The sequence below is a fragment of the Ambystoma mexicanum genome, chromosome 8 (assembly GCF_040938575.1).
Source record: "Ambystoma mexicanum isolate Mex_15411 chromosome 8, UKY_AmexF1_1, whole genome shotgun sequence".
NCBI lineage: Eukaryota > Metazoa > Chordata > Amphibia > Caudata > Ambystomatidae > Ambystoma > Ambystoma mexicanum.
Window position 1 is genome coordinate 755,492,542 of NC_090929.1, and position 27,898 is coordinate 755,520,439.

The following is a 27,898-nucleotide window of genomic DNA, read 5'->3' on the forward strand; positions in this document are numbered from 1 at the left end:
ATGATTGGGTAATATCGTGTTGGATTGCCAAAGTTGTGTTAGTAGCTATTAAACAGATATTAAAGGTCTGGAAGACAAGAAACCAACAATAGAGGATTGGATTTTAGATGTGCAAGTTCTATCTAAATATGGGAAGACTGTTTTATAAGCAATGCAAAGAAGCACGTTATGATGAACAATGGGGGAATTTCAATGATTTTTATGGGTAAACCATCTTGATCGGAATTGTGTAATAGAATGGGTTTGCATCATGCCTAATGGATACGTTTTGGGGGTGCTTGTGTTATGTTCTCTTGTTTTGTGTTGTCTGTTATGTTTGGTAATGTCAGGCCACCGCTCATGGCTACGTTTTTAAGTGTGTTGCGGTTAATATGCATTTCGAGGTTGTTTTCTTTGATTCAGATTTATGTTGTTACCTGGATGATAGCCTGTTGGCCTAGTAACATTTGCTTTGTACTATATGTTTCTTGTTGAAAATAAGAAATAAAGTTTGGAAAAAATAAAGAAAAAAAATATGAACAGCGCCGCCAGGTAACCTGTAATGGTACCCACTTGCAAGCCGCTGTGGGCTAAAGAAAGCAAAAAAGACAACCACAGGAATGTCACATGAAAAAGGATCCACATTCTTAACCCTGCACTAGTCGCATAACTTTCTCCAACGGCAACGGTACAGGGACTTTGTTGCCGGCCATCTGGCCGTAAGCAACACCTCCATCACGTCTTCAGGGAGGTCCCAATCCTTATACCTCAACCTTTCAGAAGCCAAGCGTGAAGGTTGGGGGATCTGACCTCTAGATGGCGAACCAGACACCCCCCTACCCACGTGAGAGCAGATAGTCTCGGTAGAGAAGACGACGTGGAGGGCAGATGGACAAGTCGAGAAGGTCCGGGTACCACGTCGTCGATGCCCATGCCAGAGCAAGGAGCATCATCCGGGAACCGAACCTCCGCAGCACTTGCGGGATGACTGGGACGGGAGAAAACGCGTACAGCAATGGGAAGGACCAATCCACTACGAACGCATCTCCCAAGGCTCCTCTTGGAGGAAATTCCAGCGAGCAGAATTCGCACTTTCGGTTGACACTAGAGGCTAAGAGATCCACTAGAGGGGTCCCCACAAAGGGCGAAGATCTCCAGGAGAATCTCCTGAGCCAACTCCCACTTGTGAGATCGCGCTCTGCCTGCTCAGAGTATCTGCCGTCTTGTTTTCGTCTCCAGCCAGATGAACTGTAGAGATCGAAATTTCCTGCTGGATGGCCGAGAACCAGAGCTGCATCGCCTCCCTGCACAGAGGAAGTGACTCCTGCCCCCCATCCCCCCAACCTTTCTGTTGAGGTAGTGCATGGCCACTGTGTTGTCAGAATCAGGACATTCTTCCCTCGCTCAGTCAGCAGAAAAGCCTTCAGGGCAAGCCTGACGGCCCACAGCTCCAATAGATTGATGTGGAGTCTGGACTCCAGAGACCAACAACGGCTGACTGTCAGCTCGTTGGCATGAGCTCCCCATCCCGTGAGGGATGCGTCCATCACAATTGTCACCTTCGGCCAGGGCAGCCAAAATGGAGCCGCCCCCCCCCCCCTCATCAGATTACCTTTGACGGCCCACCACAGAAGGTCCTGGGCGACCGAGGGCGGCATCTGAACGAGGTCCGACAACCTGCCGGAGGACTGGGACCATTGAAAGCTTGAGGGCCCATTGCAGAGATCTCATCCGCAACCTGGCCTCTGGCACCAGAATAATGCAGGACGCCATGAGGCCGAGCAACCTCAAGAACTCGAACCCCGGAGCGTCTGGGCAAGTTGAAACTTGTGCACCATCTGCTGAATGTGAAGAGCCTTTACCTGGGGAGGGAAACACTGTCCTAGGGATGTGTCAAGCACCGCTCCGATGTACTGGAGCCGCTATGTTGGCGTCAAGTGGGACTTCAAGTTGAGGGAGAAGCCCAGCTTGTGAAGGGAGTGGCAGGTGACAGATAATCCAGGACTTGCTCGGGAGAGCGTGCCCTGATCAACCAATCATCCAGGTAGGGGTAGACGCGAATCCCCTTTCCTGAGATGAGCTACCACAACCACCATGAGCTTGGTGAAGACCCTCTGGGCCGAGGTCAATCTGAACGGCAGGACCTGAAACTTAAAGTGCGAGTCGCCAACCGCGAACCTCAGGTACTTGTGCTTTGGATGATCGGCACATGAAAATAAGCGTCCTAGAGGTCGAGACACCAACCAGTCCTGAAGTTGAAGGGCGTGGAGGACTTGAGAAAGAGTAACCATCTTGAACTTGTCCTTCCTGAGGAGCTTGTTCAAACCCCGCAAGTCCATGATGGGTCTCAATCCTCAGTCTTTCTTCGAAATCAAAAAATAAGGGGGAATACCATCCCTTGTTCCTCTCCGCTACACGCACCAGTTCCATGGCACCTTTCTCCAGCAGGGATTGAATTCCTGCGCAAGGAGCGGATCCAGACTCTTCAAAAAGTTTCCCTGGTGGATTGTCGTGAGGCCTCTGCCGGAAAGACAGTAGCCGTGGGCTATGATATCCAGAACACACACATCTGAAGTAATGGCACGCCATTCTACAAGATGCTGCGCCGGCCTTCCCCCCCCCCAACCGGAGAAGCATGGGCCTCATGACTGAGTTGAAGTGGCTGCGGCAGTGCCAGAAGGCAAAGAGGCTACTGCTCTTGCGGCCTTGGCACCTCGAGTACCTTGTTTTCCACCTCTGGCACTCCTACAGTTGCCCCTTTGACTTGCAGCTCCTCTCGATTTACTAAAGGACGAGTAATATCAAAAGGAACCTCCCCTCCATTCCGGTCCTAGGACGAAAAGGTGGAGGTTGGGGAACTGCAGCACCCAACGACTTCGCTGACGCTTTGGAGGTCAGCAACCTCAAGACTCTCAGCCTTGCTGCCAAAAAGATGGTCACCATCAAAGGGCATGTTGAGGAGCCTGGCCTGCACATCAGGAGCAAAACCAGACTTATGCAACCACGCAAACCTGTGTATTATGGTGCTCGCCGCCATGGACCGGCTGACGCAATCAACCACGTCCAGACTGAACGGCTTCACACATTGCATCCTTGCCATCCTGCACGATACCAAGGAAACCATCCCGTTCCTCCCCTTCGGGAATATGATCATCCGCTAGGGAAATACAATTCCTCAGAGAGTGCGTGAAACAAGACAAGGCACAAACGGAGTTGGCAGGCTGAAACGCCATAACCCCAGAAGAAAATACCTTCTTCGCCCAGCCGTCAAAACGTTTGTAGTCCCCATCAGGAGGGATGGTAGGGTACGACGCCTGCTTTGCCGGGGCAGTAGCCGCCTGCACCACCAAACTCTCCGGAGTAGGGTGCGTGGTCAAGTAGCAGGGGGTTGGCACTGGCTGGGCGATTTCTCCTGGACATTGATCTATCACTGGCACATTTAGAGCAATACTGATGTTCGGGTCTTGAGGGAATAAAACAATTAAGCAGGCAAGTATTTTTGAACGATCGAATGCAAAGTAAATTAAACCTTTCCTGGGGGAAAGGTAAAGCAAAGTCATTGGTAAGAAAGTCTTTCATTGAGTCAGCCAAAGTTAATTGAACAAAAGTCTGTGAGCTGAAGCACTTCCTGCAGTTAAGTAAAAAAGTCTTGCATAATGTTTTAGAAGTCTTCGTAGAAAATGAAATCACTGTAGGGTTACAAGCTGGGAGACTTGTGAGGGGCAAAGCTGCAAGCAACTCTGCAAAAGCAACCAAGGCAAGTCTAAACAGAGCTAGCAAGGCTACACAACAAGAGGAAAATCCTGTTAGTTTTACAGTGCCTTTGGTTTGAAGACAGTGGTACCAGCTGGCTTCTGTTACTGTGTAGGTCTGCAGATCCTGTTCCTGGGCCTCAGTCGTGGGGACAAGAGGGAGGACGTCTGGGGACTCCTGCACTACGAATTGAAGGTCGGTGGGCAAGAAATGGGCAAACTTCAGATCAGCTACACTTTGCGGTTCAATTCTCGTGGCTCTTGCAAATAGCACCACTGCAGTTCTCAGATCACTTTATGGACATCGCATCTGGGTCTAGCACTCTGGAGGTGGCTCAGGCTTGGTCAGTCCTGCTGGATGAGTCCGGGGGATCTTCCTTTAGGTCTTTTCAGACTTGAAAACGACACTCAATTCAGGTGTTTCTCTCCCTGGCAATCTGTTCCTGCAGCAGCAGAAGTACAACCCGCTCAGAGGATGTCCAGACAAGTTTGCTTTGGGGTTGATTGGTGCCACCAACCAGGGGGAGAAGTCACCCGTTGCAGGGCTTCTCTAGTCGAGATGAATTCAGAGCTTCAGCAATGAAGCAGGGCTTCACTGGGCAAAAAACGGTCCAGGAGTTGCAGCAAGCGTCTTCCAAATTTTTCTTTGGATTCCTTCTTCCTTTGGTCAACTGCCTTCCAAGCAAAAAAGACCGCCTTTTATGCAGGTTTCGTCCCATTCATTCGCAGCCTAGCTCTCAATCACACAGTAGGGTCCTTTGATGACAGCCAGCCGGCCAATCACTTTTGGGCGCATTCCTGTAACAAAGGGTATTAAACACAAGGAGGTTTTCATGCACCTCCTCGATTCCTGCCCTGCCAGACACGTTGGAGCCAGAGGCAGGCTTCACCAGTGAATCCGTTAGGCAGAATTGCAGGCAGTACCCTCTGGGACCACTACCCAAAATTAGGACTACATGCATTAGCCAAACCAACCTTTGGTAGAAGTCTGTACCACACAGTTTTGGTAGCAAGCTGAGCAGCCAGTCATCTCAAGAGTGAATGTGAGCAGTACAATTAGTTACACAGAGGACTTTAAATCACAGTGGTTCAAGTAGACACTTACAAATGGTAAAGTCTTTGCAAAAGTGCTCAGAAGTAGTTTAGATGTAAAAGGATCATTTGTCGGGTCACAAGCTGATTAGGCATGCAAGTTGAGACAGTTCCAAGAACTTGCAACGCGAGAGTGGCGTTCTCTTAATCGGGTTGGCACAGTACCTTTGTACGAAGAACACAAAGGTTGCTGAAGTCGTGGTTCCTGGCAGGTCCTGCAGATCTCGCTGTTCCTGAGCCTCAGTCGTGGGGATAAGAGGGAGGACGTCGGGGGACTCCTGCACTGGACCATTGAAGGCAGCAAACAAGATGGAGTCACTTCAGTTCCAGGAGCTCTGGATTCGAGAACACAAAATGGTGTCCCTCTCCCGGGTTAATCTTAACCAGCCTTGAGAAAAGTATCCATGTGCGTTATGAGTTAATTGGTCCCACCAACTCAAAAGGAAGCAGCCGTCCTTGAAGGAGGTTCTCTGTAAAATGGAGTTTGGCAATTCGGACCTGCAGCAGGGCTTCACCAGGCAAACAAACGGTCCAGGAGTTGCAGCAGCCATCCTCTTCAAGCTAGTCTTCGGTTCTTTCGTTCCAGAGGTCTATTCTGCATTCCAGTCCAAGAGACTCGTCTTTTAACACTTTTCTCCCTTTCATTCCAGCCTAGCTGTCACTCACCCAGCAGTCAGCCAATCAAGCCAGAGTGCATTTGGGTCTCCTAGGAGACTATCGGGCACCTCCCTCACTTCCTGCCCACCCCAGACACCAGAGGCGGTCTTCAGTCCTGAAGCCCGCCAAAGGCATACAAACAAAGGGACCAAACCTGGTTTGGCGCGCAGAGACAAATACTAGAAGGACCTTTACAAAAAGAAACTGCGAAAAAAGAAACTGCGAAAAAAGACAGCCAGGACCAGTTTAACAAAGGGGCTTAAGGCACCATCTTGAAAAACATTCCTCCCGTGATTTTTAGCTACCGGTGTTCGCGGTCGGGAAACAATCATGGTAGTTTGTTGTAAAACCACTGCCACCAGCCTTTCCAATAGGCAAGGGTAGCATTTGACTGCTACATGAATATTTTAACCCCTCCAGCAATCCATTGTAAGATGGTGTGTGCTGGGTCTATGAATTTGGAAAGACTAGTAAAGTCAATTTCATTGTACATTCTCTAGGAAACAGTTTATCCCAGAGAAGGTATTTAAACCTTTGGGAAGTCTAAAGACATCCCTGCGTCGCTGCACTGATGGTGCAGTGTGACAAATGAAAAGATGCCGCCTATGGAGTTGTTTAAGGTCCATAACCAAAGAAAACACGTAAAATGCACATCAAAATACATGAGTGGGAAAAAGGGCTCACTCTTTCCATGTAAAAAAATCTAGTCCTCAAAATCCAGAAAAGTTGCTGGGGGTCTCCAAGGAAAGGGAATTAGGAAGAGTTCTCATAAAAGTGCCAACAATCCCACCAAAGACAAAAACGGACAAAGGGGACCAAACCTGGTTTGGCCTACACAGTAAATCTCAAAAAGGACCTTTCCAACAAGAAATGGCGAAAAAAAGACCAGGGCCATTTTGACAAAATGGGCACCCATGGGTGCTTTACTGCAGCTGCAATTGCAGCCAGCGGTAGAATCACAAAGGCAGAAAAAAGTAAACCGCTGCTACCAGCCACTAATTGCAGAAAGGGTAACAAAAGTGTTACATGAGACACTAGACAAAGGGGATACCAAGAAACCCCTCCAGCACCCTATGGTAACATAGGGTGTGCTGGGTCTAGATACTGTGTGCCAATTTCCCTTCACCTTAGAGACCCCCAGCAACTTTGCTGGATTTTGAGGACCTGGAGAGAGCAACCCTTTTTCCCCACTCATGTATTTTGATGTGCATTTTACTCATTTAAGCTCCATAACCAAAGAAAACAACTCCATAGGCATCATCTTCATTTGTGTCACAGCGCACCCTCAGCTCAGTGGCACAGGGAAGCCTTTCAGGCTTTCCCAAGGTTTAAATACTTACTCTGGGAAATAGTTTATCCCAGAGAAGGTAAAGTGAAATTGATTTTACTAGTCTTAAATTCCTAGACCCAGCACACCATATCTTACAATAGAGTGCTGGAGGCGTTACTTAGTATCTCACACCCCCCCCCCCCCATGTCGACATACTTGTGTAGCAGTCAAATGCTACCCTTTCCTCTCAGAATGGCTGGTAGCAGTGGTTTTACAACGAACTACCATACTTGTTCGACTGCGAACTATTCGTAGCTCTGGTAACGTTAAATCGCTGGAGCCATGTTTTTCAAGATGGCGTCTCAGCCCCCACTGTAAAAACCGGTTCCGGTCTTTTTTTTTTAACCATTTCTTTGTGGAAAGGTCCTTCTAGAGTTAGTCTAGGCTCGCCAAACCAGGTTTCAGGAGTGAAGACCGCCTCTGGCGCCCCAAGTGTCTGGGGTGGGCAGGAATTTAGGGAGGTGCCCAAACCTCCCTGTGCTTAGTTTACTAGGAGACCCAAATGCACTCTGGTGATTGGCTGTCCGGCAAGGACAGCCACCCTGCTGGGTGAGTGGCAGCTATGCTGGAATGAATGGGAGAGAACTGTAAAATGCAAGTCTCTTGGCTTGGAAGGCAGAGTGGACCACTGTAACGAAAGAACCGAAGACTAGCTTGAAGAGGATGGCTGCTGCAACTCCTGGACCATTGATTTGCCCGGTGAAGCCCTGCTGCAGGTCCGAATCGCCAAGTTCACCTCGACAGAAGCCCTGCAAGGACAACTTCTCCCTTTGAGTTGGTGGGACCAATCAATTCGACAGTAAGCCACCTGGATACCAATCTCGGAGCTGGTTGTATTTTCCTCAGTGGTGCAGGAAACCGAATAACCAGGGAGAGGGACACCAGTTTGTGTGCTTTACTTGCAGCTACCGTAATCGAAGTTTGCCAGTTGCAAGCTTATGACTGTTCAAGTGCAGTCCAGGAGTGTCTGCACCCCCTCCCCCCCACATCCTCCTTGTTGTCCCCACAACTGAGGCCCAGGAACAGAAGTCATCAGCTGCCTCTTTATTGCAAGATACTGTGAAATCAGAGTACTTGCCTCTCACGGTGTAAGTGCTTGAAACTTTTGCAACTCGCAGGTCTAATCAGCTTGTGACCCCAACATATGATTCTTTTTACAAACTACTTCTGAGAACTTGTGCAGAGACTTTTCTGTTGAACTACCAGAACCGCTTTATCCTATCCAAGACTTTAGCCCATTGACTTTGGCATAGCCTATTTAATTGACTATTCTGGTGAACTCGAAATATCTACACTAAGAATAATTGTAACCTTTCATGTTCTAATAACCTTTCCCTTTTACTCCTCTTGAAAAGTATTCTGAAATAGTAATGAAGTATATTTATAATTGCCTCCTTATGAAGGTTTTATAACTGACGGATAAAGAAAGACATCTGGAGTACAAGTTTATTTGAACACGTGATTGTAGACCTCTAACATTACTGCTCACAATCCCCTCTTGAGATAAGCCTGGCTGCTCACCTCTGGTATCAAAACTGTAGTACAGACTTTTACCAAAGGTTGGTTTGCTTACATCTGTAGTCATTGTTGTGTGTTGTGGTCCCAAAGGGTACTGCATACAAAATCTGCCCAACACTTCCTGTGTCACAGCACTGAGGGTGCTTGGTGACAATGTAAATAGATGATGCCCATAGAGTTTGTCAGACTCCAATGTCAAAATGAACAGAAAACACAGAATTAAATGAACAAAGTCCCAAAGTTCAGCAAAAAGACCCGGGAGGAATTTAGCACCAAAAAAAAAAAAAAACTAACAGCATACAACTAACCAACCTTGGCCAAGGATAGCAAGTATGGAAGGACCTGCAGGGCCGTGACCCTCAGGTGTAATTTTCTGAGACCAGCACCAAGTAGCGAAATGCTTCCAGTTGGGCCTGTAGTACTTCAAAGTCAATGACGCCCTGGCCTTGGCAAGGACCACCCTGCAGTCAGTCTGCAGGCAACTCATATCCTCTAACCTCAAGGCTGCAGGAGCCAAGCCCTCAGGTTGAGCGATCCTGGGTCGTGCCTCCTTCTGTGGTGAGAAGATACAGAACCACTGGCAGGCGATGCGACAGGCTGAGAAGGTCTGGGTACCATATCTGCCTCAGCCACGCTGGGGCGACAAATTTCATCTTGCAGTGGCACAATTTGAGTTGATTGATGACTCGCAGCAGGCGAGGAAACAGAGGAAACATGTATAAGAACAGGCCTTCCCACGGGTGGGAGAACACGTCCCTCATGCTCCTCGGCTGGTGGAACCCGCTGGCAAATTACTGGCATTTGGAGTTCGCCGCCGTTGCAAACAGATCGATCTGGAGTCTGCCCCACTTGAAGATGCGGTCCACCTGATACTGCCAAAGTTCCCACTCGTAGCAGGATTGCAACTCCCTGCTGAGTGAGTCTGCGATGGTGTTTAACTCCCACCAGGTAAAGGGAGATTAGGGAAATCTCTTGGTCGACGGCCCAGTGCCACAAGTCCTGCAACTCTCTGGAGAGTGCTGTGAATTAGGTGCCTCGCTGCTTCCTGATGTAAACCATTGTGGTGGTGCTGTCCGTGAAGATACTCACCACCTTGCCCTTCAGGGACAAAAGGAATGACTTTAGGGCCCACAACACTGCCTGCAGCTCCAGGATATTGATGTGGAGATCCTACCCCTCCGGCAGCCACAGGCCTCTGGCGTGCAGACGTCCGTTGTGGACACCCCAACCCTCCAGGGAAGCATCTGTGGTGACCATGTCCTGGTGTTGGTGGGGTTGGGGGGGGGGGGGGGGTTGAAACCCTAAGCCCCAGGCTACGTTCAGTGGACGCCCCATCAGTAATCGTCCGACAATCAAGAAGTCTCCTTCCTCCAGTTGGAAGAGCACGTCCCGCAATGGGACAAACCTGAATTTTTGTGGTCTTTAAGTACTGGTGATGCTGCAGGTCTAGAATGGCCTCCAGCCCCTGGTCTTTTTTGACCAAGTAGTATCTGGAGTAGACCCTGGAGTCGTCTTGGAACTAGCTCCATCGGCCCTTTTACTAGCATGGCATGTACCACCTGTAGAAGCCGAGGGATGTGCTGCTCCTGCCGTGCCACTGGAGGGATCCGCGGACACTTGCTGAAACTCCAGGGTCCATCCGTGGGCGAGAGCGTTCAGCAGAGTTGAATTGAGCCGTCGGCCAATCGGCCCATGGCTGATACAAAATCATGGAGACCTGGGGGGCCGGCTCCTGAAGCCCACGCTGGGCCGGTCTCCGGCCCAGGCATGGACTTCACTGTGCCTTCACACTTCAGGAACCGGCCCCCAGGGCCTCTGCAACTTGCGCCTGTCCGGCGGCAGCGAGGCAAAGGATCTGTAAGCAAGTATCTAACTAAGTAATTGCAGCCCCGTCGCCGCCAGCCCGCCGCAGAGGCAGAGAAAGGTAACATTTCTTTGATAAATGCAGCCGGCCAGCGGCCAACTGCTGCAGTCCGCGACACCCTGGTGCCAGCAGCAGTAAGTGTTCCAAAACACTGGGAGGAAGCGGCAGGGCTGGGCGAGGCTGCCTCAGCCCGGCCTGCTCCCTCCGTGTTTTGTATTACAGACTCTTGATGCAATCACTCTGCATTGCCCCCTCAAGATGCCATACTACTGCTGTCCAGAAGGCATGGTTCCTTTACACACGAACGGCGGCTGCCATGCTGAGTTCATGGCCACTGCGAGTCTTAATCTTACCAAAGATGATATCCATTGTCGCTCAGTGGGCACTGGGTAGCCTCTGTCAGACACGGCAGTGCCTTGCAAGGAATGATCGTGGCGCAGAGACCTGCTGCCTTTCAGTTTATGTTGGACATTTCGAAGCACAGGTAGGTCAGTTTACATGTCGCTGTCAGGTTGAAACCGTTCTTTTCAGTGTAGTATACTAGAACATAAACTGGTAGCAGATTTAGGTTTTTTTGTAACTCCCAAACTCAATAACTGCCAATGCCATCCACATAGAATAAATGGTGCATGCAGGCAGCCCTGCTCCCGTTACGGAAACTTAATTTAAGGGTGTATGCGTCGTTGGCTTCCCATTCATTGCCAGTGCGCACTTCAATTGACTGCTGGCGATGACAGCACTGCACGCTCATGCAAGCCATCCCAGGCATTTATAACACGGCTCCTCTGGGTCTAGTGTGGAAGCGGGTCTGGCTTTCTGCTCCCGCTCCCTCCTTCCCATCAGATGGGAGGACAGCCAGCCTGCGCACTTTGCAGCCCTGAGGCGCACAGGCGGCAGTGACAGCCCTTACACACCGCCCCCCCCACGCACCTGCTGACCGGTGCACATACGTGACTGTGGTGGAGTATTGGGAGACAGTGAAATAGCGGGGTGCCACTGGCGTAGTAGCCCTCTCTGTATAGCTAAGTTAAGATTAGAATGCTAGTGCATGCTGTGCTGATAGAGATACAAGGATGCAGTCGTGACAAGTGGTATCTTTTGCTGCTTTTTTCTGAGCATCTGCAAGAATGTTGACTAACGGAACAAACATGATTCCTCCGATCAGCGTGATGGAAGACAGCATGGAGCAGGACAGCGAGACCGGATGCACAGAGCAGCTGCCTCATGAGCCAGGAGGAGTCAAAAGGTAGGTCACTCTGCCTCCGGGTTCTTTTTGTGCAGTGTTTCCCCCATTTTAAACAGGTCTTTGTGGTTGAATAAGAGAACGTATGACAAGGAGCGTGTATTTATTATCCATAGTTGTCCCATTGCTTTGGAAAATGGTCAAGCATTGTTATGCTTGCCACTGTCACATCATGGGGAGACAGAATGATCCTACTAGGCCAGGTGACATTGAGATCACGCAAGTGCAGGGAAACTATAAAAAAAAAAAGCTTAACACGTAAGTGCTATATAGTAACATATCATTCGGTCTTGGGCATCTGCTTGCATTCACAGTAATTTGACAATATGGATCTATACACAGATATTGATACCTATGGTGATCCATTCTTGTAGGAAATGTATATCCCATTAGTGAAATCATAACCATATTTTTCGTAGTGTACTTAGGAACAATGCCATTTGATGCCACTATGTTTTGTCAAGGGGTGAAAGGTAGTGTTCATGCCACTCCTGAGTCTCAGAGCTGTGGACCCGGTCAGAGAACTGTATGCAGTTATGCTATGAGTTGTGTTGTAATGTAGCATTTTCTGTAAAGTCGTGAATTGACGCGATTCACAGATGTTTGAGGGCCACTTTTTTTTTAAGCCGTGGGATGGGCCACTTTTTTTGGGTGTCCGGGCCTATTTCATGTCCCAGTCCAACCCTGGCGTTCAGCACCCATTTGTCGGTGTAGATCTTCCACACGCTGACGAATCCTGCAAGCAGACCTCCCACTGGGGTGCATGGGTGGAGGCCCGATGTCCTGGTCAGTTCAGTCTTGCTTTGGAGACTGTTCCGCCTTGAGAGACTGCGCTGGCCCCTTCCACCGAAAGCCTTGGGACGGCCAATGTAGGCCTCCTGGGTCGTGGAACGGAAGGACTGACGGTATAAGGAACCGCCACCGAACACCTCCATCTGCTGGACTTTCAGCCGGAGGCTTCAACAGAAGAACAGTGTTGTTGGAGAGCCCAAGCTGTCTATCATACCTTATGGCTTGTAAAGACTCATCGACATCTTCCCTAAGAGGTTGTCCCCAAAGGGCATGTCCAGTAGCCTTGTTTGGACCTAGTAGAAGTTGGTGGCCCTCAGCCAGCCTCGATGACAGAGGCAGACGCTGCCCCCCCACCCCCCCCCCATCTGTCGGAAACCTGTGTCGGGGATGTCCAGGGCCACCATGTAGGAACTCTAGAATCAGGGCCAGCTTGTACCACGGCTCCCAGTCGTGCCTGGCCAGGATTGCCAGTGCGTCGGGCGCTTCCCCTCGCTGTCTGGATGGGCTGAGGATGACAAGGATGACTTCTTCCTTGCAGCCACCGACACCAGAGTCCGGCGATGGTTGCAACCGTACACACCTGGATGCAGACTCTGGCACCCTGCACTTTTTCTCCAGCCCATACCGCTTGGCTGGGTTCAACAGGACCAGGATTGCCTCCCAAACATTGTCCAGGAGAGGCACTGCCATGATGGTTTTCCTTTTAGCCTTGTGCCTCAGGTAAAAGAAACCTTCCTTGTTGGTCTCCTCAGGTGTTAGCTGGAAAAGCATGGACGACCATGGCATGACACTACCCCACCTCATCTGCTGTGTCTGGGTCCCTCTCAGGAGACGGCATGTGTTGTGGTTGATGCAGGAGCGTTGGGTGGCGCTTCCTCTTTTTCGCCTAAGGCTGATCCGGGGCTGGCAGCATCCTTTTCTGAATTTCCAACTCCAATGTGGGCAGGGTCGAAAGGATGTCCAGCGATACATCTCTCGGCAGAGTTGTAGCAGTAGGCCTACTAGGCCCCGCGTTATCTGCCCTTCTACCGACATCCCAGTCGACTTTCTACCATAGTCCTCCCCCACGTCCTCGTGGATCGTGTGTAAGAACGCCTGGTCTTCCTCATCCAAAGAAGAAACATCCGTGCCTTGGAGTATGGCCTGCCGAGGCCGCTGGCCTTCCCGGCCTTCCCCCTCCTACCCCCCCCCACACCCCTCCTTTTTGCTTCCCGAGGGGTCAGATTCGGGCTTCGCGATGGCCTCTTCTCCGGTGTCCTCCCCAGCACCCTGGCCGAGGCATCCCACCTCGGGGGTAGGGAGACTGTGCGCAGTTGGGGCTGTTAGTGCAGTTTCTGAAGTGCTACCAACTTCATCGAAACCATTCAAATGAGGCAGTACAAGACTCCACTCTTAGCATAAGACTGTACCACCCGAGTACATGGTAGCATAGACAGAGCAGCCAGGCTTATCTTAGAAAGGAAAGAGGGCTGTAGAATCAGTACAAATGAAATTGTACTACAAATGGTCCGAAGAAACACTGAAACACTATGTAAAAAATAAATAATTTATTTAAATACAGGTAGGCACAGAAATCTAGGGGAAATAAGCACTAACATGAAATCACAGTTATAAAACAACACTATACTTGAAGATACAAAGTATAAATCTTATTTGGAATACCCAACAGTAATTCTAGGGAAGTGAAAAAAAAAAAATCACATTCAGTATAGGTCACACCTATTCTTGGGAGTAAAAACCAAAAGGTGCCTTTCACAACTACATTCAGTAATGCAAAGGGCAGTAGACCCTACCAGTTGTACAGTGACTCACAGTACAAATCAGTCAGCTGGACAATATACTTTGTGAATAGTGGAATACTTATTCCAGGTACAGTATAAACCTGTAATGACAGTTCTACTAGAGTAAAACCAAGGATGTAATATTCAACTACAGGTGCTTTTGAGATCAGTGAAACACAGATTGAGATAAACAGTAACTCTGGTACCTTATTTGTGGATGGCACACAGCTAACTCCAGTTAAGAAAACCCCATATTCTTCATATCTCGCAAGGAGTCCAGGTTAGATCTTTCCCCACTATACAAGTGACTGATAAGGGACAGTAGGAACCAGATTCTGGGTTAGACAGCACAGGGAAACTAAACCCTAATGTTACACTTCACTGAATGACTCCATTATTCTAGGTAGGCAACCAACTATTAGACTTATTCTGGACAGGCTAACGGCAAGTCAGGGGAAGCAAGACCAATTTGGGGGACACAAACAATTATCCTAATAGGACTAATCTGACGAAACCAATTGGGAAGAAGCACCTTCACATCTACCTTCTATTAGAATGACAAAACAGTTTAAGGAAGAAAAGATTTTAACCATACTTTTAAGAATAGTGCATCACACATCCAAGCTATTCACTCTTGCTACAGCTAGCAGCCAACTCCACTTAGGTAACTTTTAGACACTTATTTTCTTGGCAAAAGTCCCAATCCCAAAACACTTTCCCTTATTCTTGGAGCATGAGTGTTCAGTGGCAGAAGAGGGGGTGGGAGGGTCACTAGGATCTCGGGACCAACAGGCAGTGTCAGGATAGAAGTAGCAAAAGTAATAGTTCCTAAGGAAGGCTGGGCAAACAGGTGAGTACTTTAAAAGAAGAGGGTCCAGGGGCTTCACAGAGGACACCCTAGCAGGATTCTAGCAGTGGGACTAGGTGCACTGGATGAGAGGCATCCCCATCACAGAAAACATCCCACAGCTACACAGAAACCCTAAAAGACATGAGGTAAATACATACCCAAGCCAACAGTACCCCAGCATTGAAGATTTTGCAGCAGAAGGACTTCAGGGTCTGCAGCCAAATAGCCCGCCAGTGGATTCCTTGTCTTGGTGACCGAAAACAAGACCTCAGAAGGAACTTTGCAGTAGGGATCAATGAAGAAGGCTCTAGGCAAGGTTTTCCTCGCAGCTGAATGCAGTTCTGCAGATTTGGCGCCTTTTTAAAGGAGCACAGAAGACAGAAAAGCGCAGTTGAATTCTCGTTGTTACAAAGATCCAGCACTCTGGTGAGGGGACTTATTGGACTATTCGTGTCTCTGGAGATCCACCAGAATGCCCACGAGGTTTCAGCGAGATTCGGAAGACTGAACCGCACAGTGTCTTGAGGTCCCAGGGTATTGCAGCAACACAAGGTGGCAGAAACTAGTGGGATGGCTCAAATGCAGGTCTGAGTCTAGTGGGTCTCACCAGGCTCAGGGTCGTCATTTTCAGAGTCCCCAGGCCGATGGGAAGAAAGCACTACAGCAGGTTCAGGTTACACAGCAGGCTCCCTGCTCGCTGGAAATGGTCTCCGCCACTTTTCCTTCATCCACCTCTTTGGTTTCAGTGGTGAACTTTTCTTCAGCTTCCAGGTTTGCAGTATTTAAAAAGGAACTACAGCACAACCTTTGCATTCTCTCCCGGCATTTTCAATTCTGTGCCTATACCCTTTAACCTTAGAGACCACCCTCCACGGAGGACTTTTTACATTTTAACTCCTGAGTGAGAGGGACTCTTACTTCAGAGTTTATCCTGACTAGGATTTTGGTGTTTTACTGTTTGATGGAGTCTGCTAATATCGGCGTCTGCTTTTTGCATTGTGACGGCACCTTTTGTGCAGTGCCACTGAGAAGTCCCTTGGATCTCAATGTTGAACTACAATTTCTTGGGTGAACTACTGTTCCCAAGAATAGTAAGATGACTCCTGTCTTACTTAGCTTTTCCTTTGTGGGTCCAGCACACCCCCCTATTTGGAGTGCTGGGCGGTTACATAGTAACTCCTTTATCCCACTCATGTACATTATGTAACACTAACTCACTTTAATGGCTGGTGGCAGTAGTTTCTTTTTTACTACCTTGTGCCATGTATCTGCAAGGCGGAATCCTCAGGGGCAGTAGAGCACCCAAGGGTGACCATTTCCTCAAAATTGTCCTGTAGTCTTTATTCGCCATTTGTTTGTTGCTTTCGTCTGGGCTTTTATTCTGTTTGAATCAGGTTCGAGTCCTTTGTGTATTTTGCCTTTGGTGGGCCTCGGGCTTCAGGCCCGCCCAGGCTCCAGTATGTCTGGAAAGGCAGGTAGTGAGGGTTGGTCTCGATACTTCCCAGTCCTTTGTGTGACTGAGTGAAACCAGTTCCGATTGGCCGGCTGGCTGTCTGGGAGGACAGCCACCCTGCTGGGTGATGGACAGCCTAGGGCTGTGAATGAATGGAACTTGCTTGAGTGTTTTGGGACTAGAGGCAGAGTTGACCACAGGAGGACAGACGACACAAAAATGCCAGCAGCTTCCTGGACCGTGAAGTGCCCAGTGAAGCCCTGCAGCTGTGCTGATTTCAAACATTGCACTAGACTACAGATTTTTCGACCCCTTGCACTCGGTTCTTGCAGCAACAAAGTAGTACAGCCAGTCGGAGTCTCAGGGTTAGTTGGTCCCACTAACGCAAGGGAAGAAGTCTTCCCTTCCGGAGCTTCTGTCGAATTGTAAAGTGAATTTCAGCAGTGCAGCAAGCCCTTCACCGGGCAATTCAAAGGTCCAGGAGGATGCAGCAAGCTCAGTTCACGGTTTGTTAACCGGGTTTTCTCCCAGCGGTCGACTGCCTCTAGTCCCAAAACCCTAGCCTTTTAAGCAGGTTTCTCCCATTCATGCACAGCCTAGACTGTCAAACACCCAGCAGGGTGGCTGTCCTAAAACGACAGCCAGCCAATCAGGACTGGTTGCATTCAGGCATTCCTTGCTTAGACAAAGGTCAGGGGAGTTTCAGTAACTTCCCTCATATCCTGCCTTTCCAGACACTGGAGCCAGAGACGGGCTTCAGGGATGAAGCCCACCAAACACACAAATGGCTCGAACCTGACTCAACGCGCACAGTAAAACCCAAGAAAGACCTCACAAAAACAGAAAATGGCGAAAATAAGATGGGACCATTTTGGGGAAATGGGCACCCTTATGTGCTGTATTACAGCTGAGGATTCAGCCTGCGGTAGAAAAGCACAATGGTAGGAAAAATAAACCACTTCCAGCCATTTAAGGTATCGAGGGTAACAAAAAAAAGGTTACATTAATGTAGAATAAGGGGCTACTATGTAACCCTGCCGGCATTCCACATAAGATGGTGTATGCTGGACCTACAAAGGGTAAAGATAGTCAATTTCACGTGCTATTCTTGGGAACAGTAGTTCACACAAGAAAACTAATTTAAACCTTATGAGAAATGTAAAGGATTTCTGCAACACTGAAGGTGCTGTATGTCACCATACAATTATGGAGTTTGACTCCAAAAACAGTGGAAACAATCCAAATCAGGTCAAAAACACATGAGTGAGAAAGTCATAAAGACCAGCAAAAGAGCTGGGGTCTAAGGGAATTAGCACAGAAATTAGTATTCTCCCTAAAAGCATGCACTTTGAAGTGTGTTAATTTGCACTTAATGTAATTAGCGCCCCGATACCTGAAGATTTGGTGCGCTGCTATAAATGCAAAAATAAATGTCCTCACTGCAAAATTTTAAAAGCTAGTAATCCTTCATGCAAGGCTGTGCCTTCATGGAGACATGGTGGACTGTGGGCAAAAGTAGTGTACCAAGGGTTGCTCAAAATAGTTTGAGAAAGCATATACCTGATGCAGCATGTGCAGAATGTTCTGCTCCCGTTCACTGGCTACAATACCTTCAGCATTTTGCGAAATTGCAGTGATATCAAACCACGACTCAAAGCTAGACAGAAGATAAAAAACAGTTTAGTGAAACATTCAGAAGGGACCAACAGATTATGAAGACTAGACAGCTATGAAAGTTCTACAGTTGAACATAACATTTTTACAGTCAGAATCACAAGACCTCTGGAGCATATTTCTCAGAACACATTGTTCTAATATTTTATAATGACATTGGCATGGTCACCTAACAATCATTGACTAAAAGCCTACACATTTTCACTTATGTTCTCAATGAAGGAGCTTTGTTCAACCCCAACTAACAGGCCGTCTGTTCAAACCTGGCTTTGAACATTTCCATTCTTGCATGGCAAACACCAGTAGTCCAGTTGCGTTCTTTTCATAGGCTGGCAATAGGGTTTAGTTTGTGTTAAGAAACTCATACAGTCCAGATTAATAAGCGGCAAAATTAATTTCATTTCATAAACCCATTACAAGGCCTTCATTTGACAATCCACGTTTCATATTTTTGCGGTAAGCACCCATGTCAAATGTATTAGTTTCATAAGAAAAACAGTTTTGACAACCCTATGACAATTATTTAATGGTATACTCAAATTAACATCTAGCCTATGAAAAGCTTGTACAGCAGCTGTTGGTGGAGATTCAGCATTTGTATGCTTCATCCCCTCTCCCAGTGAGACCACCAGGTCCTCTGGACCTTTTTCTTGCAATCTTGAATGAGTGGGGCCTTTTTGCACTCATTCATTCTTGTGGACTGTCTTTTGGAACTCTATTCTTTGTATTCCTGTACTATGGAGTCTGGCTGCTCCATAGCTCTTAAAGGCATCTGTGTTTTTACTACTGCAGCACACAACTCCTTTTGGGTAGTGTTGCTGGGGACCTTAGGGTTCTCCTTTAAGATTGTTTTTCTTTATCCTCAAGTAACTACAGTTACTAAACTATTGCGAGATTAGCACACCCCACCTTTAGTGGAGTGCCAAAAGGGATACTTTGTATTCCCCTACTCTACTCCTGTGACATTAGTCACATCGACAATCTCCTAGTTATGTCTGATGGCAATGGACGTGTTCTACCAACTATTGGGTCATTTTTATACGACAGGCCATGACCATCGCCTCAGTAGTGCGCAATAAGGGCTTGGGGCCCTCCCTTCTTTTTTCGCCATTACTAGCGTGGTTGACCTTGGTTCGCCCCATTACCATTCTGGGAGGGGAGGTCAGTGTATTCGTTTCACTTTTGGTGAGAACCCTTGGGTATCTCACCTAGGCTCCAGTGTCTGGGCAGGCAGGAAGTTGGGAGGAGTCTTCCAACCCCCCCACCCCCATATGTCCTTTGTCTGGCAGACTGCCTGAATAGGACCACCTTACACAGGGGGTCTGGCTGTCCTGATTGGACAGCAAAACACCCCTTTCTATAAAATGCTTAACGATTGCAGAGGAGCGTGTGCTGGAACTGTATAAAAAGTGAAGCTTCTGGAGGGAAAAGCAAGTCGCCCACTAGACACTGAAATAAGCGAAGAGGATGGCCAGAGATGCCTGCAGACCCTTTAAAACACTGAAGCAACCACTGCTGTCCTGACCCCATTTTCCATGCGACAGAGGAGCTCCAAAAAAGGACTCCTTCCCTTTGGCTGGTGAGAACAACCAAGGTAAGAATTTGTAGAGTCCAACTGGTGTGGGACTTTCCAAGACTTTGGTATTAGGTAATCCATCATTTTAATATAGGCCTGTACTACACAAGTTGAGAACCATGTGTTGGTGTGGGCAATGGGTTTGGCTTTTCGTTGTTTAAGTGGAGCCATCTGGTTGAGAGCTAGTTCGTGTGTTGTACAGGTCTACAAGCGAGGACGTGTTGTCATTCTGAGAGGGAAGGTTGGCTTTAGTGATGGGCATGAGAAGTGGTCTAAGGTTCTCTATAGTGATGTTGTGATTGTTTCTGGAGATTTGTGGTGTCCTGGAAGGTGGTGTCGTTATGGGTACAGTTCTGGGTAGAGAGAAGGTGATAAGGTGATGGTCGGTCCAAGCACAAGGTGTGATGTCTGAGGTTGCAGTGGGCATCCGCTAGCCAGTCTAAGAATCTTCCTTTTGTATGTGTTGGTTTAATGTATTGAGTGAGGCCTAAATGAGTAATGGTGTCATTGAGAGAAGTGGTGTGATTGTCATTAGGGTCATTGAGTCCCAGGTTGAAATCACCCATGATTATTTGTGATTTAGATTTAGTGTTTGTGGCGAGTAGGAGAGAGATATCCTCTTCAAAGGTGGATAAGGCGCCTGGAGGTCTGTATATAATGTATAGGAGGATGGTTTGGGTGTTAGATAACGGAAGTTTAATAGATAGGAGTTCGGCTGAGGTTGTGTTAGTTGCTTCTCTAATCTTTAGGTTAGACTTAGCAATAAATGCCACACCTCCTCCTATTCTGTTTTTTCTGTCAGCACGGATGAGGTTATAGTTGTCAGGTATGGCTAAGGCTGAAGCAGGACCAGCTGCTAGGTGGAGCCACGTCTCAGTGATAGCGATGAAGTCTAGGTGGTTGGCAGAGATAATGTCTGCAACATCGGTGGCGTGGGCTACCAGGGAGCGGGCATTGATGAGCACCTTTAATGGAAATGGATGTAGGGTTCGTGGTTGGTGGAGTGTGGGGTGTTGTGGAATTATGGCTAGCTGTGGGGTCGATATGCGGAGTATGCTGCGTATGGTTCTTAGTCTCATTGGTGATCATTCTAGCGAATTTGTGGCTAGGGCGAGTGCGGTGGCTGAGTCTCGCGTGTCTAAGCTTGATGGGGGGCTGCAATCAGGAAGGCGGTAGTGGGTAGAAGGAGGCGAGAGCCTAGTCTTGTGTTTCTAAGAAATGTAGGGCAAGGTGTGAGGGGTGTGGGTGGGCGAGCGAATCAGTTTATCCAGTCCACTGGGGATAGCTTAACCTTCATTCCAATTCTGTTGGCTGTCTCAATGACCACCAGTCTGGCTTCAGAGCTGCCAGAAGTTCAGAAACTGCTCTCCTGAACATCCGTGAAGATCTGCTCTCCAACCTTGACTCTAACATTCCATGTGTCCTCGCTCCCTCTTCTGTATTCGACACGGTCAACCATACCATCCTGCTCAACCGTCTCCATGAAAACCCTGGTATCACTGATCAGGCTCTGGCCTGGCTGACCTCTTTCCTCTCAGATCGACCCTCCCAGGTCCAATTTAGGTCCTTCCTTTCATCCATCTTCCTCTCTACCTGTGGTGTTCCCCAGAGGTCCAACCTCTCGCCCTGGCTTTTCAACCAATTCAACCTGGAAACTCACCCACTGCATTGCCACTTTCTGCTTAAATTTCCAGTGCTACGCTGACGACACTACTCATGTTCAGGCTGCCCTCTGCCAAGTCCTCTCCCGCTCTCATCTCAGATTGCTTAACTGCCATTCAAGATTGGTGTGCCGCCAATGATCTTTGAATGCCAGCAAGACGGAGATCCTCCTCATCGGCACACCTTCACCATCCTTTCCCCTCACTCTGGCCGGCCTCCCTTGGCCCTCCTCCTACCCCACCTGCGAGGCTAAAAACCTCAGGGTCATCTTTGACTCCATCCTTTCCTTCTCCGCCCACATCTGCGGTCTCTAAAAAGTCAAACTTCCTACTGCACCTCCTCAGAGGTACTCTGCCTTTCCTCTCCTTCCCCCAGAAGCTCATGGTATCCCAAGCTCTGGTTCTCTCTAGCTTGGATTATTCTAACACTCTTTCTAAATCTACCTGCCTCTACTCTGCGAGACTTGTCCTTGGCCTCAAGCCCTGGGATCGTATCTCTCCAGCTCTGAAATCTCTCAATTGGCTCCCAGTGGATGCAATGATTAAATTCAAAACCCTCTGCATTGTCCACAAGGCTTTCTGGGGCCTGGGTCCAAAATACCTTCAGCTATCCCTCCGCAAATACCTTCCCTCTCGAGCTCTTCGCTCCTCCAGAAGAAAAGAGGAAGGTCTTGAGGTGCTTCCGGAAACGGAGATGTTTCTCAAGTTTTAGAGTGGCAGGGACGTTTTTCAAAGAAACGAGCTGGGGGTAGATCGGTCTTCGGCCTCCCTCTGGAACAGCGTCCCTGCCACTCTAAAACTTGAGAAACATCTCCGTTTCCGGAAGCACCTCAAGACCTTCCTCTTTTCTTCTGCCTTCGCTCCCCTCTCCCCTGCTGATCTGTTCTCTTGTCACCGTGCACCTGGCCTCCCTCTGTCCTCCGGGCCCAGGTAGCTGCTCACCCTGCCACCCTCCGGGCCACCCTTTGCACTAGGGTCTCTATCGGTACCCATACAGCCCCCCCCCTTTTTCCTACCTGCACTTATCAGACCTACCCCGTCTGCTGCCTTAAACCTAGCACTTACAAATTGCTGGCTGCATTACCACCGTTGGTTGCTATTATTTATTGTTATTCATCTGTTTCTCCTCTGCTTCGCACTTTCCACTTCCCCCCCTTCCATGCACTTTTCCCCTCCCCTCTCCCATGCACTTGCGCGTTCTCAATGTCACTGGGCCTATTAAGATCGCTGTTTTGTTCTCCCGTTCCCCTTCCTTGCCTTGCCACGCTCTGAAACACTTGTGTACGAGCGTGATAGAACTAAAATATCTTTTAGTAATCACAAATTTAACAGCTTGTGGCCTTACATTGATTCATCTTTCTTCAAAGACTTTTGAAACATTGTGCAAAGACTTTTCTACTTACTTTCAAAGAAGTGCTTCAGTTCATCTAGACTCTTGCCTATTGAGTTTGGCTGAGCCCGTTTGAACTGAATGGCGCTTATTGGGGGGGGGGGTATTTGACTGCTTCAGAAATATTTGTGATAAATTGTTTGCTCGAATAATCTTGGCCTTTTTACTTGCTCTCAACTATTCTGAATGCCAACAGTAATACATTAATGTCAACAGCACCCTAGCAATTGAAGTCACCTGTGGGAGTATGGTTAGTTTAGTTTGTTTATTTATTTATTGGTCGCTGTGTGCCATCCCAAATGGGTATTTACTGATTCCTGATTCTGAACTTGAGTGTGTATAATTTTAAAGTAGATGTGTGGTGTTTTACAGTGCTCCCTTCTGAAGGCTTATATTAACTGACTGGTAAATTAATTGTGTTATCAAGAAACCCTGTGTAAGTGACTGCTTGAACCTCTAACTCCCCTACAGCTCACATTGACCCCTCTTGAAACTAGCCTGGCTACTCGACCACACTACCAACCTGTGTAGTACAGACTTAAACCAAAGGTTGGGTTACTACTGCCAGGAGGTCAAAGTTGTTGTAGTGCACCCTAATGGTACTGCATACAATCTTGCCTAACACCCTTCCATGGGAACGAGAACGCATCTCCTTTTGACCCTTGAGGAGCCACTCTGCTGGAAAACAATGGGCACCACTTGTTCTCTGGCATGGCAAACAGGTCAAGAGGGGAGCAACCCCCCACTTCCTGAAGCTCTTAATCACCTACTCCTTCAGCGTCCACTCGTGCAACTGCTCCAGTCTCTGCCAACAGCGTCTGCCTGCACATTCTGGACCCCCGGCAGATGGTAAGCCATAATGTGACTTCCCAGAGCAATGGTGCAATGCCACACCTCCTGAGCCTCTCTAGACAGGAGCAGAGAATGTGTGCCCCCCCCCCCACTTCCTTAAATAGAACATTGTGGTGGTATTGTCAGTCACCACTCAAACCACTGCGCCTTGGATGCGAGGAAGAAAGTATTTCAGGGCCCAGTTCACTGCTTGCAATTCCAGTAATTTGATGTGCAATACTGCCTCCTCCCGAGACCACAGGCCGTGGACCTGCGACTAGTTGAAGTGGGTGCCCCCCCAACCAACCCACCTGGGGGGGGGGGGGGAAGTCCGACACTATTGTGAACTGAAAATCAAGTCTCCAGCATTGGCATGCCCCGTACCAAATTGTCTGTGCATGCCCACCATCTCAGGGCTTCCACCAGTCCCTTGGAGGACCACCTTGTCCAACCATAACCCTCAACTCTGCAACCACCCATCTGCGAGAAATTCCTGCACTGGTCGCATGAATAAGCAACAGTTGCAGGACGCCATGGACCCCAACAGTGACAGGTAACTGCGGACCGAGACCACCGTTCCTTGGCCCCATTCAGCCGCTCTGGACTGCAACTTCACCACTCTACCAACAGCTACACCAGACTGTCCTGTGTGAGAAACTGTGCACCGAGAAAAACCAACTCCCTGAATCCCAGAAAGGATTTTGCAAAGTTTACTGCGAAGCTTAGCCGTTGTAACAGGTTCATGGACGCCTGGAGAACACCCTTTCCGGCGACAGCCCCCGTACCAACCAGTCATCCAGATATGGGTACACATGATGCAGCAACTGGAGCCAGGCATTTTGTGAACCTTCTGGGCGAAGACTTCAGCCCAAACCGGATTGTCGACGAGCAGAAAGCGCAGGAACTTGCAATGGTTTGGCCTCATCGGGATGTGTCAGTAAGCGTCCTCTAAATCCAACGATGCCAGGAACTCTCTGGGCTGCACCTTCGGGATCACATCGTACAGCGTAAGCATCTTCAACCTGAGGCATTGCAGATTCTTAACAGCCGAAGGTCTACAATAGGCCTCCACTTGAAATTGGTCTTTTGGATGCCAAAGTACGAGGCGTACACCCCCTGGCCCAGTTTCGAAACAGGACTGGTTCGACATCCCCTTTCGCCAACATGAGTTCGAGCTCCTGCCACAAGACAGGCAGGTGTGGCTGCACTACGTGCAATTGGGAGTTGAGAACCGCGAAACTCCGAGGGGCCAAGACGAACCGTATCCAGTACCCAGCGGTCCGTAGTAATCGACGTGCAGCAACATGCTGTCCGTTAGCAGCTGAGAAGGCAGGACTCTCCTTAAGCTGCACCTGATAGTCTTTGCTTTTCTGCGCTGCTTGGAACGAGTGCCTGAAGCCTTGGGAAGAGTAACCAGGGCGACTAACCTCAGTCACAGGAGGCTGCAAATCTGGCATTAACAGAGGCCCCTCGAAACACCCAAAAGGGGCCACAAGACTGCCGGTTGTAGATCCACAGGGACTTCGCTGTCTTAGTCTTCCTTCATGCCCTTGAGCGCCTCATTGATTTTTCGCCAAAGAGCTGCTCCCCCTCACAGGCCATATCCACGACTTTATGCTGGACGAAAGTCCGTGCAGCGCAACCACACCAGCCTCCAGAGAACACCATTATTTGTTTGAAGCCTGACTCCGCCAAGTCCACTGTAGTGTTGATGCTGTGGTTGGAGGCCTCCTCTCCCTCTCGAACCAGAAGCATAGCCTTATTGCGTTGTTTCGGGAGATGTTCCAAGAGTGGGACCAACAGTGCCACATCTCCCAGTCATACCTGGCCATAATGGCCAAGGAATTAGTCACCTTCAATGTCGTAGGGCCCACCGCGAGGACCTTCCCGAAAGCATCTCGTTTTCTGGCCTTACTGTGTTGGCTCCTCACCTTCCGAATAGCTGCAGCCGAAACCACTGACTCCGGCGTGGGCTGAGACAGACATGAGGCACTTGGGGGTTGAATCAGGCGCCACGTCCCTTCACGGCTGGTTCCAAAAAAAGAAGGTGCATCATGCGCAGGCCCTCCTGCCACACATGGTTCAAAATGGTGACCAAGAAGACTGCCTTCTGTCGCTTCCCTATGTGATCGAAAAGAAAGTCTTTCTGCTCCTCCTCAAGAGCAAGGACAAATTCTTGGCACACCTTCGCCATCATTGTGTGAAACGCCCCATTATCGTCCGGGGGAGACGGCTGGCCTACTAGGTGGTTCCAACAGTATCATCTCTCCTGGGCGACAAGGATGTGTCACAAGGCCTCATCTCCTGATCTGAATCAACCAGCTCCCCTTCCTCTGGAAGGCTTCTCGGAAGGCCCAACCCCACCGGTGATGGCAATGTCAGTCGCACTGGAGGCGAATACGAAGCCGGATCCTGTTGAAGAATGTCCACCGGGAGCAAGAGCCCGAAGAAGCCAGCCCCAGACTGCCACGGATCACCAGTCGGCAACAACCCACCAACCGCCTCCAGCTGAGTCGACAGCAATTGCGGGCCACTGACAGTCACGGCCGTAGAGATCGATACCCTCGTCGACGAATGGAGTGAGGATTGCAACACAATAGTCGACGGAACCTCCGATGACAAGCCAGTCACTGACACCAAGGCCTCCACAGGCCTGGCCTTCTCTGGCGTCCGCGTGTTTGAAGTGCCAGAACGGTCCTTGGATGAGTCTCGGCTGGAAGAGGACCTATGCCGGTCCTTAGACGAGTGCTTCGAAGAGGACTCTCACCTTCTCCACTGACGCAGACTTCTTCGCCGACTTCTCGGGCCCATCACTCAACCCCTTGGACTTGTCCGGTCTCGCCAACTTGGAGAGCGAAGAGCTACTTGCACCTTTGGACCGATGCAACCTAGATTCAGAGGAACCACCTTTCCCCACCTCAGACGCTGGCACCTGCATGTGTTGCTTCTTGGCGGGGGTTCTGCAGACATCACCCTCTGCTGCGTAGACGCCTTCATCACCGGAGCCGAAGACTTGCTTCCATGACGAAACCTCCAAACCCAGTCAAGTGCCCTCGTTGAGCCAACAAATCAGCCGGCAGGTTGCAGTTTTTCAGAGTTTTCTGAGTAAATCCACGACAGATCTCACAGGCATCCACCGAATGATTGGGGTAAAGACACTACAGGCAATTGGCAAGGCTGTCCCCCTCCAAGAACTTTAGGCAGTAGGTAGCACAAGGCCTAAACAGCGATTTTTTCTGGCCCACAGATGACTGTGCAAGACTAGACAGTTAACACCAATACATTTCTATGGCCAATAATGTAGGGATTACTAAAGTCCAATAAATCACTGATATCGTCTAAAAAGAAAATGCATATGGGATACTGGAAATCCAGAGACATGCGCTCTGAATCCTTGTCCTTTATTACTTTATCATGCATGTTCTGCCTTTGTCCGTGCAGGAATTCATGTGGGACACCTGGCAGTGCGGCTCTTCCTGCACTTGGTTTGGTGACCAGACCCTTGGGATACCCTTATGGCACCCATGGGTGAGAGTACGACCCGGTACTCCTAGTGTACGTTTTTGGGCACGTGTGTGGCCCACAGAGCAGGGTACATGCTGGTGGCAGCTCTGTGCTGAATTGACAGGTGCCCTGAGCGTCCTCCATTTTGGGATGCCCAGGCCCAGTCATTGGAATCAGCAGATTCCTGATTGACAAGATGGCCCCTGTGGCCTCTTGCCTTCCATCGGCCGTTACTTTGGTTTTCCCGAAGCCCCGCCTCGGTCCCTTCCCCCAGACTGGCTGTGGGGTGGAAGTTCATATACGGTAGTGTGGGGATGTGCCGACCAGACTGGCAGGAGCCTCCCCAACGACCTGTTGTGGGTATGCCTGTGGGACCTAAGTGAATGGTGTGTTTGAGACGAATACACATTCTGTGTTATGTGTCTAGTATCTGGTGTTTGACACAATGACTGAGACAGCCCTGCCCGAAACTGGTATGAATGCAGTGTGTAGTGCTGAATGGCAGAGTACTTGTCCGAATCCACACTGTTGTGAGTGTCTGGATGGAGAAGAATGGCCTGAAGGCGCTGTGCGCCCGATAGGCTGACTGAATGCCTTTGAGGGATTGGTTGCCCGAGTGACCTAGCAGAACGAATGGGAGATCAACTAGTATATGTGGGGTCCTCTCACTGCTAGAAATCGTTCAGAAGCTGAAGTTGATGCTTACTCTCGAAGCAGAACCGGAAGGAGAACCGCTGGTCCCTTGCGTGAAATCTGAAAGCTGCTGTGTGTCTTCAAGAACTGATCCAAGAGAGGACCTGGTAAGGAGACCTCTTCCCGCGCTACAAGGGACCATCGTGCACCAGCTGATCTTTGCCAAGGTAGACAGACCTCCGAAAGGCTACCGACCAGAGAAGGGGACCGCCGAGGGGAACAAAGAAAAGCACTGGACGGCCATCCACCGTAGACGAC

The 27,898-nt window shown here is 49.2% G+C and overlaps 1 protein-coding gene across 1 annotated transcript in view; it reads right to left on the reverse strand.

The window, feature by feature from the left end:
- The window catches only part of HELLS (helicase, lymphoid specific), a 588,544-nt gene that overhangs the window by 356,551 nt on the left and 204,095 nt on the right, over positions 1-27,898 (reverse strand). Inside the window, exon 12 of the mRNA XM_069610592.1 lies at positions 17,872-17,968. Coding sequence (XP_069466693.1) covers positions 17,872-17,968 — 97 coding nt within the window. The remainder of the gene's footprint in view (positions 1-17,871; positions 17,969-27,898) is intronic.